The sequence below is a fragment of the Eptesicus fuscus genome, chromosome 8, assembly GCF_027574615.1.
Source record: "Eptesicus fuscus isolate TK198812 chromosome 8, DD_ASM_mEF_20220401, whole genome shotgun sequence".
NCBI classification, from domain to species: Eukaryota; Metazoa; Chordata; class Mammalia; order Chiroptera; family Vespertilionidae; genus Eptesicus; species Eptesicus fuscus.
The window spans coordinates 59,621,262-59,639,749 of record NC_072480.1 but is presented as its reverse complement, the minus strand read 5'-3'; the positions used below and the strand labels follow the sequence as shown (position 1 = coordinate 59,639,749).

The 18,488-nt window shown below is 37.4% G+C and overlaps 1 protein-coding gene across 1 annotated transcript in view; it reads right to left on the bottom strand.

Annotated features, from left to right (window-relative positions):
* The window catches only part of GPC6 (glypican 6), a 1,127,407-nt gene that overhangs the window by 553,416 nt on the left and 555,503 nt on the right, over positions 1-18,488 (bottom strand). Inside the window, exon 3 of the mRNA XM_008156480.3 lies at positions 14,260-14,651. Within this exon, the coding sequence (XP_008154702.2) occupies positions 14,260-14,651 (392 nt within the window). The remainder of the gene's footprint in view (positions 1-14,259; positions 14,652-18,488) is intronic.

Sequence of the window (18,488 nt, the reverse complement as noted above, 5' to 3'; positions counted from 1 at the left end):
GTGAGAGGCAGTGTGGATTTACAGTCCAGGCTCCTGTTCCTTACCTAATCAATGATATAAAAACGATACCTATCTCATAGGTGTATTATAAGGATTAAACAACAGTGCATATAAGTTCTTAGCATAGTGGCTGGCAAGTACTCCATAACTGTTAGCTCCCATTCATGCTAGACAGGAAGAAAATTTGATAATGTTGATGTTGTTATAATGACATTGATTAGGAAAAGGCCTATGCTTGATGAGGTCCATTTCATCAGGAGAGAACTTCTAGCTGTGCATATTATAAGGATGTTCTTAAGGACATTAAAAGGAAAGACACTTTCTTGATCACAAACTCAGGAACAGTAGAGTTGTTGGTTTTTTTTCTTAGCTATCAGTTTGCTTTTATTTGATTAAAGAAGAATATGTACTGCATAGTGACGGCTAACAGAAAGCTTAAAGGAGGGTTTGCAAATTCACTTGCTACAGAGATATTAACCATGTGTGAGGTTCACTGGCTGCATTTATTAAACAGATACTATTTGCATATTAAATATTTAGAATATTCTAAATTTATTAAAGAATGATCATCATTATTTTTACCATTTTTTTCTTGAAACATGGCCCTACTTATTTTTCACATTTCACTTTCAGAAAAGGTTGGTACAGAGAATCACTTCTCCACTATCTGAGAAAGAGCCAATGATAGTGATAGAAGGTCAGCAATATCAATTTCAGAATCAGACCAACTCCAGGGGTAACGGACGTGTTTCAAACTGCAATCTGGATGTTCAAGGTAAAATAAACTCAACCTAAACATTATTTAACTCAAGCTCATTTTTGCCATGCAGAACACATGACCAGGTAGCCAGAGTGTGCAAGAAATTATACAAATTCACATTTTTATGTTAATTCTTCAAATTTTAGAACATTATTTGAAAACTTTAAAAATGTCATGCCAAATAAAACATGCCTGTGGACCAGTTACCACCAAGATACACCAGTTGGTAATTTAGCTTAAATCCAGATTTTTGGCCCCTGAGGAAGCATTGTCCAGGGAGTTTTAATGAATGTTTTTCTATCAGCCTCATTTCTACCTCCACTTTAATTCATACAACTGTCTGGAGTATTTATAAATCAATCAAGAAATTTCAACAGTAAAATACATGATAAGGAAGTCATAGAATTCCCATGCTTGACATTCAGATGCAAAAAGGGGTTAAGCTAAACACGCCCACACACACATAAACTACTTATGACAGCTGTTAGTGAGTATGTCCATAGGTTGACTATCGGTAAGAGGTCCCCAAATGTTTTAGCAGCAAACAAATATCTTAGGTTGTAAAATAAATACTTAAGAAATAAGAGTGACTTTTTAAAAAAAGAAAAGCTATTGATGTAAAAAAATACTTATAATTTTAAAGTGAAAATAAGTAGAGTCCAATATTAAACATCTCACATGAGTTACTTACATGTAAAATATATTAGAGGCAGAACAAGACTAGAGCCAGTGTTTTGACATGTTATCTCTTGGAGATGGAAATTTAGGATTATTTTATTTTTATGTTTGTATTCTTTTGCATTTTCTTTTAAAATAAGATTTTCTTCTTTTATTTCTTTTATTATTATTTTTATTATTATTACTATGTTCCCATTGATTTTTAGAGAGAGTGGAAGAGAGAGGGAAAGACAGAGAGAAACATCGATGTGAGAGAAACACATAGATTGGTTGCCTCCTGAACTGTCCTGACCAGGGCCCAGGCCTGGGAGGAGCCTGCAACCAAAGTACTTGCCTTTGACCAGAATCAAACCCAGGAACCTTGGGTCCGCAGGCCAGTGCTCCATGTACTGAGCCAAATCGGCTAGGGGTTCTTTTGCATTTTCAACATTCTTTTCTTTTTGTTGAGCCCATATTGATTTCATTGTCATAAAGAGATATGTGAAAATGCATAAAATTATTTTTCTGACCACCAAGAAAAATAAATATCCAGGTGACTTAAGCTACAGTGGCAATTCTTATTTGAGCTTTTTGGCTAAAGTAAGGGGGGAAATGTCCATTTGGCTTGAATAATTCATAAGATCAACACACTTCCCCAATTCCCTTTGTCCCATAAATACAACACAAGTGATAAACTCTTAATTGATCATGAGGGAGACCTTGAATAGCTAGAAATCAAAGGCTTTACAATTTATCATAATTGGTATGTCATACTGTCATTGGAAAAACAGCTTGCACTTGAAAATACACACACACACACACACACACACACACACACACACACACACACACACACGCAAACCCCCTGCACAAATAAAGTCTTTTCAATCTGGATTGTATCTGCCATCCTAGTCAAAATGTCAGGGTACTTTTTTCTCCATTTCAAAATAGATACCTGTGATATCTTATGGAAATAGTGTCATAAATATTTTACATAGTTATCTCCTGTCTGCAAATGCAGTCAGATATCACAAGGTTCGTCCTTTCAATAAAATGTGTTATTGCAAGCACGGATGAATTTTCCTTGGCCCAGCCTCTCATCTGAGCAACAAAACCTTAGAAGAAAAGAATGAGGATCTCTTCAGAGTGTTTGGCTCTCTGCTAATTTTAAAATCACTGTAAAATATTTTATGTCTTACTAACTGATATCCATTTTCATTAAAAACCAGTGAAATGAATTTTGCCTCAAGTCTAGATATATATATTTCCTTAAAAAAATTGTTTTTAGAAAGCCAGCAAATGAAGCAAGTTTTAACACCCATTTTTAATAAACAAATATATTTCTTTATGGAGAGACTCATATTTGCACCTACTATGAGAATAGTATGCAGAATAATAATGTTTCCATAATTAATATATTTATGAAAGCTTAAATGTTCCATGAATGAACTTTTTAAATTGCCAAAATCCTATACAAAATGAACACAGAAAAGTTTGCCTTGATGGCTTCTTTGATACCATGAACTGATGAGAATAAAATTTCCATATAAAATCCTACTTAGTATTAAATAAGACAGGGCATCTTTGACATACAGCACATTCCTTCAAGGGTGAAAATAAATTTTTAAAAATCTGTTTATGCCAGCCATGAAGTGTCAACTGATGTTAACTTGAAGTCTCTTTGATTTAGGCCACAGTTTTACTTACATCTGAATGTCAAAGTCACCATTATCCTAGTACTGAAACTCTGAACTGTCCATTTGCATTCTTGGCTATCCGATTTAGACACAAGAAAATGCAGAGTTTCGATATTGTGTAATATAATGACTATTTTCTAAGCATGTGGGGTTGATCCATTGTGTTTGCACTGAATATCGCTCATCAAGATGAAGAGGTAAAATGCAGACATGTGAAGGGGAATAACCCTTGCTTGTAATCACAGAGATAACAATGGAGAAAATCTATGGCATGTAATAATACATCCCCTTCATCTTTCTTATAATCAAATATCTGTATGACCTAATACCTCATTTAAAAAAAAAATACCAATATGTCCTACTCCCTCCATAAGTCCTGCTTCACCATGTCAGCACTACTAATGCAATATATCTGTCAAGCTTTATTAAAATTCTTTTTGATGTATATCTTGGCTCATAAACCTCTACAGTGCACTGATATTGCCTCAGGGAATGTCCTTGTAACACTGAATCTCTGAAGATGGGACAATAAAAGAGAAATCCTCCGAACTTGCAAGTTCAGCCTATGACATCACGCAGCCTGCACGGTCTCCTGTCAGCACTCCGAACGTGCCTTTGCATGTGCAAGTCATTACAGCACGACTGTTGTTCAAACCTTGTTTCACAGAACCTCCTGGTAGGAAAAGCATAACTGCATTCGGAGATAAGTACCCAAGAGCAGAGTCAGCGTTGACACTGGGATAAACTGTCAGGTCTGTTCTCCCTTATGGGGTCGTTTTAGAGGCGGATTCCTTGAGTTGGGGCACCAGAGATTTATCCTTGGACCTTTGCTATTTGTGGCATCCCTGAAAGGGCACATGTCACCAGTGGGTGCTCCTGATTAGTAACAAAGACACACATAGCACACATGTCCCCTGGCCCGAGTAGTCCATGTGCTTGTGGGGCAGAGGAAGAGTAGGCATGCCAATGGAACTGGCTTTAGGAGAGCCCCTCATGGATGTAAACATAGAGAATGTACCCCAGGGGGGAAAGACTAGGGCAGGAGGGTACAAAAAAGGGTAGAGGGAAACTGCATACAAGACAGAGAAAGTCCAAGCACACCAATAGAACAGAGCGAAATATGTTCATTATTTTCCTACTAGAGTCCCAGTGCATGAAATTCATGCATGGGTAGGGTCCTTAGGCCTGGCTGGCGATCAGGGCTGATCTGTAGGGCAACCAGCGGGGCAATTGGAACCGCCCCCCCCCCCCCCCTGCTGGCACCCGCCTTGGCCGGCCTGGTGCCGCCCACTCACCAGCCCCTCCTCCCCCCATCCTCCCGCTGCCACCGGTCTCCTCCCTCTACCAGGTGACCAGCAAGGCAATCGGATGGCCCCCACTGGCACCTGCCTTGGCTGGGCTGGGGGCAGCTCCTGAATTGAGTGTCTGCCCCCTGATGATCAGTGTGCATCATAGCGACTGGTCGTTCCGCTTTTCATTCAATTTGCATATTAGGTTTCTATTATATAGGATTCTTACCATTGTCCTACAATAGAGTACATCTCATCTCAAACTATCTGTGTGAGGCTCAAATGATCTGGAAAGGCTTTTGATGATCTTTTGATTTTCCCCAGCATTTCATGGCCTGTTACCTGATCATACAGAGCTTAACTCAGATGCAGCTCACACTGCCCGAGACTAAGTTCAACAACATCCCAGGAGGAATCCACTGATGGGGTCTTGGACGTCAGGCAATTTAAATTTGCTCACAAGACTTTTTTTTAAATTTTTCAACTTTTGTACTTGTTGCAGAACTGTAACAGCTTGCTCATGTTTGGACACTAGTCCATGGATCATGCTTTATCCAGCCTGTTCCAGAATATATAGGAAAAATAATTAACTTCTCAACCAATCAAAACCACTCCAATCAAACTGCTCTTGCTATAGCTAGTAAGATCCTAACGGTTACATCCAAAGGTTTATTTTCTCTTCCCCTCCCACCTGATTATCTGCAACATTGGATGTTTTGATTATTTTATTTCTTGAAATTCTCTCTTTATACTTTCAGGATGATATGCTTTTCTGGTTTCAGTCATTTGCTTTCCTTTCTGTATCCTCTTCCTCTTTAAATATTTATACTCTGGTGTTCCTTCTGATCCTGTTCTCTTCTTTCTCTAGCTAAATGATACCATCCTTTGCCAACAACCATTTATATGTTGGTGATTCTCAAACCACCAAGCAGGCAGGCAACTGTTACTAAATGGGAACAAACTGTGCTGGGAACTGTGCTGGATGGTGGGCACACAACCCAAGAAGACAAAACTCATCCATGCCATGCTGGCTTCTTTGTTTCTCTTCAGATGCACTTTCTACTCTGCTCCACCTGCTCTGCCCCAGGTCTCATCACTGCTCATATGCAATTACAATAGTTTCCCGTCACTGCCCCTGACAGTCTCTCCCAATCCAGTTTATATTCCCATGGAACAACCATATTTTTTATAACAGGAGAAAGCATGTATATGTAATTTATATCAAATTTGTTTAATATACATTTTACATGACATGGAAGCCTTTATAATGAAGTAAATACCCAAAAAATGGTTAAGCCTCAAGTTTTTGTATTAGGTTTGATGGTTTGATAAAGAGTAGGAATGTGACAGGATAAAGACTATGAGCTGAGGGTAGTAAATGGGGGAACTTAGCAAGGCTGTTTGGATTCCTCTCTGGAATCTCTCTGTTTGGAGACAAGGATGCTCCTTGAATTCAAGCTTTTATTAATATAAACAACTACCATCAAGCTGAATACTTGTTATTTTAAATTTCTTAATATTCCTTCTTATATCAGTGGCGGGGTTCAGAACACTCCCAAATTATGGTTCCTTGGCATAGTGAATATTTTTAAAAATATATTTTTATTAATTTTAGAGAAGAAGGGAGAGGTAGAGAGAGATAGAAACATCAATGATGAGAGAGAATTATTGATTGGCTGTTTCCTGTATGCCCTTTACTGAGGATCAAGACTGCAACCTGGGCATGTGCCCTTGACCAGAATCAAACCAGGGACCCTTCAATCTGCAGGTCGACCCTCTATCCACTGATCTAAACTGGCTAGGGCAACATAATGAATAATTTAAGTTGAAGGAATTGAGAAACAGCAGGTGCAGGAAGGACTCCCTGATCTGCCGGTTGAAAGCAGGTAGAACGACACTTATGTAAGACGTACCTGCCCTATACCTGGACCATCCTTTTATAAGTAAGAGTCTGATCATCTATTTGTCTTTTGAAAAATCTTGGGTATTACCTCTTTGCCTATGTAAAGTCTTTTAAAATCCTTACCTTGAAATATAAACATAATATAATACAGATCTACTTCCTAGCATCATCTCCAATAAATCATGATCTCTCATGATTTATGCCTTTGTACAAGCTGAGCCCCTGGCAAGAAGCCCTACATCTTTCCTCCCTCAGTAAAACCCTGTTCATTCTTTAATCTAACTAGTTATGATTATTACTCTTGAGATTCTTTTTCCAATTTCCCCACATAAAGGAAAACATGTATTTATTTTGATTTACACAGTATTTTATACACATTTTACTGCTCATTTGCACCACAACTTCTGTATAGACTGAGGATAGTGATTTCCCTAAGGAAAATGCTATTGCAATTTTTTGTTCCTTATAGAAAAATGCCCAGCACGTAGTAGGTTCTCAGCACATGTTTGTCCTTTGAAAGTACAGGAAGACTACTAACCACAGAAATATTTGTTTTAATTCTACTGGCAAATAGACATGAACAAAAGCATTAGTGGGATAGTTCTTATTCAAGAATTCAGTTAAGGTCAGCAGCCTTATCTCCTGCTATGCATTGCCTTGTAGCTTATGCCTTAGGAATACCACCTGCTTGCAACTCTCTACACACATCATTGGATATCACACCTCTTGCTTCTGCTTACTTGTACCTGAAGCATCTTCAGCATGCTGGGTGATTTCACTGTCTGCCTGAGGCCCACATATCCTTCAATGTATGGATCAGGCTTTTATACCATTGATGGCTTTTTGCACCCAAGATTAAGCTAAGTGCCTCCCATTTCTGTTCCCAAAACATTTATTGCACAATTCTCTCATTATACTATATATTGATGTTATTTATTTCTACCTCCCTCTTTCAAATTAGTACTTGTAAGTACTTTAACTTGCTTAGTCTTTGTATCTCAATAAGTTAGCAACAATATTTGGCATTAAAAACACACTGAACAAATGTGTATTCATAAGAACTGAGTCAAATCTTCAAAATAGCTCTACTTTGATAAGATTCCACATTTGGATCAGATGAATGTTGGGCTATTATAACCACTCCATCTCAGTTTTTAGGGGAGAGGAAGATTTTACCTGTTAGATACAGTATAGTAAGAACTGTGGTTTCCAAACCTTTTCTAGCTATGTTGCATTTAGACACAGTTAGGAACACTCTTAACTTCTTTCAGTATGAACAAAATTTCAAAATTGCATTCAATGGGGAGAATGGCACTGATTTTAATGGAATTCCAGTAGAAATTATAATTTTAAAATAAAATAGTCCAACTTAAATATAGATATTAGAAATAGGTACAAGGTACAAAAAAAAAGAACAAGAAGAAAGAATACACAAATAGTTTTTAATGTGTTAGAGTAAATACTTAATTTTCTTCAAGTTTTAACCTCTTCTTATAACTCAAACATTTTTCAAATTTATATAACAAAAATATACATTAGTCTGAGAACATAAAATTAGTAATAAATATTTTAGTTGTTTTAATCAAAATAACCAAATTGTTTTAATCAAAATGGGACCTTTGATCTTAACTCTCTACACTCATCTGGAAAATCCCACATGCTATTCTTGAGGGGAAATGTTCTTTTCTCCTTATGAACTAGCTTATATTCTTGTGATTTCTAGTTCTTATTACAGAACTTGGACCATAGTAAAACCTATACATTTTCAATGAGTTATAATAATAAACTACTTTGTTATTATGATGCTTAGTGCTAATACCATTTTATTACTATCTTTATCATGAGATTATTTATTTATTGACTGCAAAGTACTTTCTAAATATAATCACCATCATAAAACAGAAAGCATATATTATTTATGTTGACTTAAAATTTGTAAACATAGAAGCATTATTGATAATTTCAAAACACTACATTATGAAGTAACCTACACTGAATAATGATCTATTATAAAAGAGAATATACTAATCACAGAAGAACTATGAAAAGGTTTCATTCACCTCGGGCTTTTTTGTGGTCTTGGATGACTCCACAAAAATTAATTCCAATCAAAAGATCACCACTGAAGAAACTGAACAAATAATTCAGGTGAGAGCTATAACAAGTAGTCTTTATATCTTAAATTCTTTCCCAAAAGCAAACAGCTAATTTAAATACCATTTCTCTTGTAAATTCATCCATGGCAAATTCTTCAGAATGCTTTTCTATTGTGATAGAGAATGTTCTAAATAAATGTACTTCATAGCCTTCATTTTATAAGATTTTATAAAATTTGATGATAACTTTTTTCAGCCTTATGGTCCATCAACCACATTTATTGAAAATTGACTCTCTAGGCACACTGCAAAGGCAAGGCTGTTTACTCAGGTGGATGAGCCAGTTAAGAGGCTCTTCATTCAAACACCACAGTCAGTGAGGCAGACATAGGCCGGTATCTATTGACAAAAATATTCTGTCTTACTAAGGATGAAAAGCCAAACTGATTTTCTTTTCACTGTAATGACAAACAAGAAAGATTTTTAGATAAATAAATAGACAGAATGATGGAAAATGGATAGGCAAAATGATAGAAGATTGAGGATAGATAGATGATAGAGCATGACAGTATTTGACAATAGTTCAAGTTCTACAGATCCCAGCTCTACTACCTACCTAATTTGTTTGGAATGAATCTATGAAATGACTTGATGCAATTGCTATTAACACAATTTACAGTTTTTACTCACAGAAGTCACTTTGATTAAAGCAGAAAGATATGAAAGTCAGGTCTTCTTTGTTTAAATGGCATTGAGAATGACCAGTGAAGACACAAAAGTTATTTCTTCATTTGCCTTCATGAGGAATAATTGAAGCTTGGTCTAAACAGACAGCCTGTTAATATTTCTGTATGCAGCCCTCTTTATGTGTTCTTCAGTGTCATGGGACTGCTGGCACCCATGTTTCTACTCACCAATGTACACACACACACACACACACACACACACACACACATTTATGGGTGAAGGTGTGATTTAATTGTCTGGAACCTTTCTCTCATGCTACTATATGATAAAATTTTGTTTTTATCCTCCTTTTAGACTTTGCCTTCCACACCTACTTGATATCATTGAGCAATGTGGAGCATAGAAATTAATGGTTAACAAATCCATAAAAAACAGTAAGGCTGACAAGCACCTGAGTGCAGGCAGCTTGGGGATTTGATCATATCTGCACAGATGAAAAGATGAACATGGTAAAGTCTTACCTCACTTTAGTCTTTTTCATTAAAAAAATCCTAAATACATACACACACATAAATACAGTATAGAGATTAAGAAACAGTATGTTATTGGTAACTTTGGAAACCCCTGTATACCTGTCCTTTATAATCCCTCCAAACCTAATCCCCAGAGGTAACTACCATCTGATGTTTAACAAGTATTAGAGAGGTTGTAGAGAAAAGGGAACTCTCATTCACTGTTGGTGTGAATGTAGACAGATATAGCCACTATGAAAAATAATATGGAGGTTCCTCAAAAAATTAAGAATAGAGTTACCATATGACCCAATATAGAGCTACCATATTTCCTGGGTATCTACCCAAAATTTTCAAAAACATTTATTTGCAAAGATATATGCATCCCTATGTTCATTGCAACACTATTCATGGTGGCTAAGACATGGAGACAACCAAAGCATCCTTCGCTAGATGATTGGGTAAAGATGTGGTATATATATATATATAAAGGGTAATATGCTAATTAGACCAGACATCATTCCATCCGTCCTTCCTGACAAAACCGGGACCAGAGGGAAGCCAGCTGGGTCCCGGGTGCCTGCGGGTGGCCCGAGGTAAGGCAGTGCCGGCAGCCTGGGTCCTGGGTGTCGGAGGAAAGCCAGTGCTGAAGGCCTACTCTTGCATGAATTTTCATGCATCGGGCCTCTAGTCCTATATAATAAAAGCATATATGCTAATTAGACCGGATGTCCTTCCAGATGACCTTCCGGACAAAGCCAGGGCTGCAAGGGCTGAGGCAGAGGTGGCCACCACCACGGTGGGGGGCCAAGCCCCTTGCACGAATTTAGTGCATTGGGCCTCTAGTGAATATATATATATATATATATGAATACTACTCAGCCATAAGAAAATATGCAATAACAAAATAAATCAGTCAGCAAAAGCTAAGAACGATATGATTTCACTCCTATGTGGGATATAAAACTGAAACTCATACACACAGACAACAGTATGGCGATTGCCAGAGGGAACAGAGATGGGGAAATAGTAAAGGGTAAAGGGGGTCAAATATATGATGATGAAAGATGATTTGACTTTGGGTGGTGGGCACACAATGCAATATACAGATGATGTGTCACAGAAATGTAATTCACTTATTTTCAAGGCTGCATAGGATTCCATGGTGTGAAGAGATCAGAGATCGTCCTTAATGTAAATGGGGCGTTAATGATATCTCTACATTTTTTTGTTGTTGTAAACAATGCTGCTTTAAAGATTCTTTTCTATATCTATCTGTGCACATGAGAAACAGTTTCTCCAGGTGCAGAATTGCAGTTTTAGGATATGGACTTCTTCAATAATACAGGTATTTTGGAATTCTTATCCAAATTAAATACATAAATTGACAATTCCACCAGCAAAGCATAAAAGTTACTGATTCTCCTCATCTTGTCAACATGTGACACTCTCAAAAATAGTCATTCATGCAGAAAATGAATCCTGCCTAAATGACCACAGATATCTATTCTAGAATCATATAATACTTCAAACAACCTAAGATCCAGTTGTAGTTAATTAAAATTACTTGCTCCATTCTAAGCTTAACAAAAGACAATGTATATAGAAGATGGCAAAAACAAGTTTAAAAAATTATTATGTTTATGCCTGCAAATTAGTCATCCATTTTTCTGATAAGAAAATTCCCTGTAATGATGTCTCAAAACATTTATGTCAAACTGCTCTGCTGTATTTTGCCAAAGAGAAAAATTTTCCAGTCAAAACAATTAATTAGAAGCTGTTAATGATCCCTTCATATTTAAGAAGCCACTGAAAGAGAAGAGAGAAACTGAGGAAAAGAAAATACCCCTCAAACCAAGATGCAGGAGATAAGCCAGTTTGTAGATCTCAGTTTTGGAACTTGGCCTTGAATCTCTGAACTCTTCTGCAATCATTTCACCAATTCTAAATCACTCAATGAACACACCACAGGGAGACTTCAGATTTATGAAGGGCTTAAACCTCAAACACCAACCTTGCTTCTCCTCTTTATATATTTTGCCCTTGTAATATTTTATTCTTATTACCAGAAATAGTTTGGGTGCTGAAAATCACCAGCACCGGAATAGCCCACATAGATCTATCTGGTTTAGTCTCTACAGACCATTTGGTAAGATTAGGTGAGAAAGTTCATCAGTAATATATGTAAACCCCTGAGTCATAAATTATTTGAAAAAAAAAAAAAGAAAAAAAAACTATGCCGAAACCGGTTTGGCTCAGTGGATAGAGCGTCAAGCCTGCGGACTCAAGGGTCCCAGGTTCGATTCCGGTCAAGGGCATGTACCTTGGTTACGGGCACATCCCCAGTAGGGGGTATGCAAGAGGCAGCTGATGGATGTTTCTCTCTCATCAATGTTTCTAACTCTCTATCCCTCTCTCTTCCTCTATGTAAAAAATCAATAAAATATATTTTTTAAAAAAACTGCTCAGTTTCTTTTAAACCAAGTGTATATATTCATATCTATCTATCTATCTATCTATCTATCTATCTATCTATCTATCTAATGGTGGTGCCCAGATGGCAGCATAGGATTTATGATCTGAGTAGATTAGTGCTAATAAAACTTGGGTCAAACAAGCCCATATCTCCATTGAACAGTGAGCCTTCCATGGCTACATGACCACAGACTATATTACAGACCCACAGCAGCTGCTCTGCAAATGAATGTTGGCTATGAGGAAATTAGGGGAAACAAGCTCTGGGTACTGACGAGAACATCCCTCACCACATCTGGAAAAACATTAAAGGTCATACTCTACTGGTGGTTGGTCCATGATGTCAACCTTCACCACAAAGGGTAGCATGTTACCTTTTGATAGGCAAAGATCTCAGGCTGAGAGTCACGGGATGATGGATGAAGGGGAGGCACCATCTCCAGCAACTGTTAATGCCATCCCCTGAGGAAAAGGAGTCAGCAGTACCCTTCTCTGTGGCTTTTTAGAAGCCTTTCTATAAAATATCCTCTTATCTCACTGGAACCTCTCCAGACCAAAATATATGCATTTCAATATTAGTCACACTTAGGCAGAATCAACATAAACAATCAGGAATGTTGCATATACCGATCCATGCTTGAATGTCTTACCTCATGTTTCTCAAAAGCTGGATGTATGTCTGTTTCATTGTTCAACAAAAGCAAATACTTTAATTTGAAGCCCCTGTAATTAAACTTTTAAAAGACACACAAAATCTATCTGCTCTAGAACATATGAACTATATTTTTATGTTTTATACTTATCTATATTTTACAAACCTTCTCTGGTCATCATACTTTCTCTTGCTGTTACACCTGGCCAATTCCTTATCAATCCACCTTTAGGGCTCTATACTTCAGAAAAGTGTTGATTTTCAATAAAAAACACATTGTTTTTATAATTAGAGTTGTATGTTATTAAATATTTTGTGATTATCCCCTTTAAAGCCTTCTTGCGATTAATCTTCCCAGATGCTCAAATAAATGTTTTAGGAACTGACAATTTAAAAATGAATTGCTATGAATTTTACAAATAGTGCCCAGAGAAACACTTTTTAAGAGGATACATGAACTTTATGCCAAGATATAAATGATGAGGCGAGCAAAGCAGGAAAAGGAACATGGCAGAATAGTACCAACAGTTATGAAAACTGTGTGGCTCTTGGGCACAACCCTGCCATAAGAAAGTTGAGTTTAGCAATAATCTTTGTACAAATATGACCTTCTTTGGGTGACATCAGATCAGATTCCTGTTAAGTATTGTTTTTACTTTGCCTCTGAAAGTTATCATCTTTCAGTGTGTTCGTTGGACTGACCTCATAAGTGGGCCAGCCCATCTCATAAGAGCAGTTGAATGTCAAGGAACAATTTAAACAAAGGCAGATATCCTCTGCACAGGAAATAGTTATAGCAAATAGTCAATGTTTAAAGACAGCAGTGGGGAAACACTCCTTGCATTAAGGGGTTAGAGACATCCTCAAGGAAAGGCACAAATGCGTGCTAGTGATTTATCTTCCTCCTAAGCCCAATGTGATATGTGGCATTGAATTACAAAGCTAATGCGTAACAAAAGGAATGCTCTGCAAGAATCTATACTTTGTATTCATTAGGCCTCGGTAATCCAGTTCTACAGGTGTCAGCACGAGGTTCTTCCTTCATGATTAAGGAATTTGGCCACTTTGACAAGGGCGATAAAGAAGAAGAAATGCCAGGTGCTGGCACTCTGAAAGAGCTTGTCTCCACTCGCACGCCTCATGAAGACTGTCACCTTGGGATTTAGCAGGGATTATAACCTCTGGATGGACTGCTTCATGAGTATTTATCATCCTTAAAACTCTGATCAGAAATGCCAAGTGGTCATGGTTACAAGACACCTGATTTTGCACCATCCCTGCTAAAAACTCCTCTGCTGTACTGCTGATAAATATTGGCATTATGTTCCAAAGCGCATGGAACAACTTGAAATCCTATCTTCTCTCACACTAAGAAAAAAAGCCAGACTTAAGCTTTGGCACTTAGCTTATTTCTCAAAGAGCAAGGACCACTGTATGTGAGAATTTTCACCTTGAATTTCTTGTAAACATTCGTTTTATAAAAAGAGTAAATGTGGAAGACCAATTAGAAAGATAAGAGATTTTCAATTACCTTGGAAACTCGGTTGGCAACTTCTCTGCCCACAGTCAGCCCCTGGACAAAAGTCCGAGCAGCAATGAAGGCGCGGGTGACCTGAATTTTCAGTTTACGGGGTACATCTCCAAATGGCTTCAGCTGGTCTGTGTATTTGCTCACGCATTCCAGGTAGTCCTCACTGAAGTGATACTGCGGGTTTATTAGCTGAAACATCCGTTCCAGGAGCCGAGCCCAGAAGTCATTGAGCATCTCCTCCAGGTTCACATTGCCCCCAGTGTAGTATCTCTTCAGCTCTGTGAACAGGTCCTGGAACACTTCTGAATTCTGCATGTACAGCATCCCATAGGTCCGTACAAACATATCATTGAGTGACTTTTCTGCATTTTCTAGGAGTTCTCGGAAAAATTCTGCAAATAAAAAGAGAAAATAGTCAAACATTAGGAAGAGCTATAAATCCCAAGGCATCTACTTACCTCAATAAAATAGTAACTCTATCTCTCTATCTCTCTATCTATCTATATACTAATAATAGAGGATTATGCAAATTGTCTGGGACACCGTCACAGTAACAGTAAAGACCGAACAGCAGGCTGCATGGGGCAACAAGGCCAGCAGGGGGGTTAGTGAGGGGTAACCAAACGACTGAACAGCAGGCTGCATAGGGCGACCAGGCCAGCAGGGGGGTTAGTGAAGGATGACCAAACAGCAGGCTGTGTGGGGTGACCAGGCCAGCAGGGGTGGGGGGGCAGTAAGGGGCAATCAGGCCAGCGGGGGGGGGGGAAGTTGGGGGCTACCAGGCCAGTGGGGGGCAGTTAGGGGTGACCAGGCCGGTGGGGGGGCACTTGGGGGTGACCAGGCTGGTGGTGGGGGAGGGGGGAGTTAGGGGTAATCAGGCAGGCAGGCAGGTGAGCAGTTAGGAACCAGTGGTCCCGGATTGTGAGAGGGATGTCCGACTGCCGATTTAGGCCCAATTCCCAGGATCAGTCTTAAACCGGCAGTCAGACATCCCCCGAGGGTTCCCAGATTGGAGAGGGTTCAGGCTGGGCTGAAGGGACCTCAACCCCCATGCACAAATTTTGTGCACTGGGCCTCTAGTATATATATCCTCACCTTAGGATACTTTTTCCATTGTTTCTTTTTTCTCTTTAGGGAGAGTAAACTAGTAGGAGGGTCAGAGAGTGGGGGGCGGGGGTCGTGAGAGAAATACATCCATTGGTTGCCTCCCACAGGAGCCCTGACCAGGGCTGGGGATAGACCCCTCAAACCAGGTATGTGTCCTTGATAGGAAATCAATTGAACCCACAATCCTTGGTGTTAAGTGCAATGCTCTAATCACTGAGAACACAGGCCAAGGCTGGTAACTATTTAAAATGAAATTTTCCCTACATCTATAATCTCTGAGACAAAGAAAATAGAGGAACATGTGATTTCTATTTGAAAGAACATCCATTATTATTAGGAGTTTAGCATTTACTATTCCTCCATAGTTGCCCAATTCTTTTTTCATTTATTGTTAAATTTTAGAAAATCCTATAGTTTGACATGAAGTCAAAACAAAATATGTTGCAAAGTACTGTCATTAACATAATAGCAAATGCATATTAATAAAACCATTTGCACCATCATATTTACAAATCTGTTCTAACACTAGGTTTAATTAAGCTGCTTTTATTTGGAATAGTTCATAAATACTACATTCAAATTACTGTGATAGTTTTGACTTTTTTTAATTGCTATATATAGCAATTAATTGTCAGTGTTCAGAGAGTGATAATGCAATTAGATTTACTTAATAGCAAAAATATAATGAACTTCATTGTCATAATGAACTGAAAAGTTATGAAATACTCTGCATTATCATTATAAATATGAACTATCATTTTAGAAAATTTGAAGGAAATATATGCAATTGGACTTTCTAGTTAAGAGGTTCTAAATAAAAAAGACTATCCCAAGAAATAAACTCTTCCTTCCTGCAACAGCACTTGAGTGTTACTGGAAACACTAAGGATGCAAAAAATAAGAATTAACACCACTGAATACTGCCAGCTTCCTTGGCCCTAGGATTAGGTTCACTCAAGAAAGAGTGCATGTGTGTAGGGAACCTATTGGTGTGCACAAATGAGCATGGGCAGAGGAAGCTCAAGTTTTACCCCATGTGTAGACTGTGATTGGGGTGGCTAAGGAAAGATAATGCTTCTAAGTTTATAAATCCCAGTTGCTAACAAACGAGCGATTCTGCTTTACCTCTAATGGCTCCCTTTTATTCCATGAAGGTATGTTCCCTCTCAGCTAATGCAGAGACAAATGAAGTCCTGGACACCTCAACAATTCTAAGTAGAAACAAAACAAAACAACCCCCACCCAAAAAAACAAACAAACAAACAAACAAAAAACAAAACCTAAAACCAACAAAATAACTCTTCCTTTTGGAACTCTCAGGGGCTTTTTCCTGAGAAATACAAGGAAAAACCATAAATCTCTCCATGGATTCTATGGAAGCTACACTTCATTTCTGCTTCACCAAAAGTTTCCCAAATAACTTGATTTAGCTACTTTAATTCTAATAGAGATGAACCATTAATTGTCTTGATATGGTGTCTAGAAGAATAATGATTGTTTTATATTTGTTATCAAATGAAACCAAAGCACCAAAGCAAAATAAAGGACATTGTTCACATTTTCACACTCTTACTGTGAAGAATATACTTTCCTAACCAAATAAATTCTGTTGTAGTGGCATTAAATACTGAGGGATTATATATAAGTCTTGGTTTATAAACCCTTTGTGATCTTGTCCAAAGCACCAAATATTTCTTCTTTTAATTTTTTCCCAAATGTAAAATCATGCTAACTATTATTAAAACTCCATAATGTTCAAGGATTTAGTAAGTAAAATCAGTGTTGAAGCAAATAGGGCCAATTTTCCCAAATTTTCAGAGCATCAAATAATCAAAATATTTATATATGCTATATGTTATTTATGATTTTGTGATATCAGAAAATTTTCAGATTTTTTTCAAGAATACTAGTCACCTAGCTTTTTCTAAAATAGAAACTATATTAAATTATTAATATTAATAGCAAAGTATAAAAATATCATAGTATTAAAATAGTATTAAAACTTTTCAATCTCAAAACCAAGAATAAAAATAGCTTGACTTTGTTGATATAGGAGTAGGGTGAAGGTGTTAAAAATTGTGAAAAGAAACTACAAAAGAATGAAAAACAATCACTGAATTGAAAAATACTAAAATGATGAAACTAGAAAGTAGATTCTAATCATGAGCTCAGGACAGCATATTCATTTATCTTCTTTTTGAGGTCAATTATTTTGTTAGACTCAGGGATTAAAGCTTAATTTATTAAATACAGAGTACTGCCTTCAGCAATGAATAGTTAGCAATCAATAGTGTGGTCTGGATTTGCAAAGAACAAAAAAAGAAAAAAGAAAAAGATCCTCAGGTTCTCACTGCTTTTCAAAACTTAGATATAAATGATTCTGTGTAGGGATAAACATTGTATTTTTTGTTTTATTGAAAGTAACATTCCTTGGGCTTATCCCCTCTTGACTGGGAAAACATGAAATATGGGGCTTATTACCCACTTTGAAGTTGAATGGTTAAAACCAAACTGCTCACTCACTGTATCATGTGGTTTGTTTCCTCATGCCTAAATTAGTATTCATCAGTAAATATAGAAACCCATTTATCATATTTCAATAAATCTAACCCAAGAAGCATTTCATTAGCTTCCAAGCTTAAATTTGTGTCTAAGGGTGTGTCATTGTCTGAAAAGTTTGCTATTAGCTTCACTGGTCCTCAACAGTCAAATTATGATTCCTTGTTCAAAATTACTATATGGTTTAGTGATCTCATAGTCAAAGTTAATATTGGTATTGAAAGACACCGAAGTATCAGGCAATTATGACAAATGCTGCTACCTTAAGGGACATTGATCTTATATCTTATAAAAGATGGGGGGGGGGGGCGGGACCCAAGGTACTGAGGCAAAACTAATGACCTCCAAAAATAAGTATGCTCATTTCAGTCTTAGGATGTCCATAGACTCAGACTTCAACCTTATGAAGGTTGACTCTATTAACAGTGTCTTTTATGCGTGGATGAAAATTGTTTCCCAGCAAACCAAACAAGATGGATATTTGGAAGACAGTTATCAGACCCATTTTGCTGATGAAGTATTATGCCCAAACAGCACAGAGAAAAAATTGAAGAGCAATATAA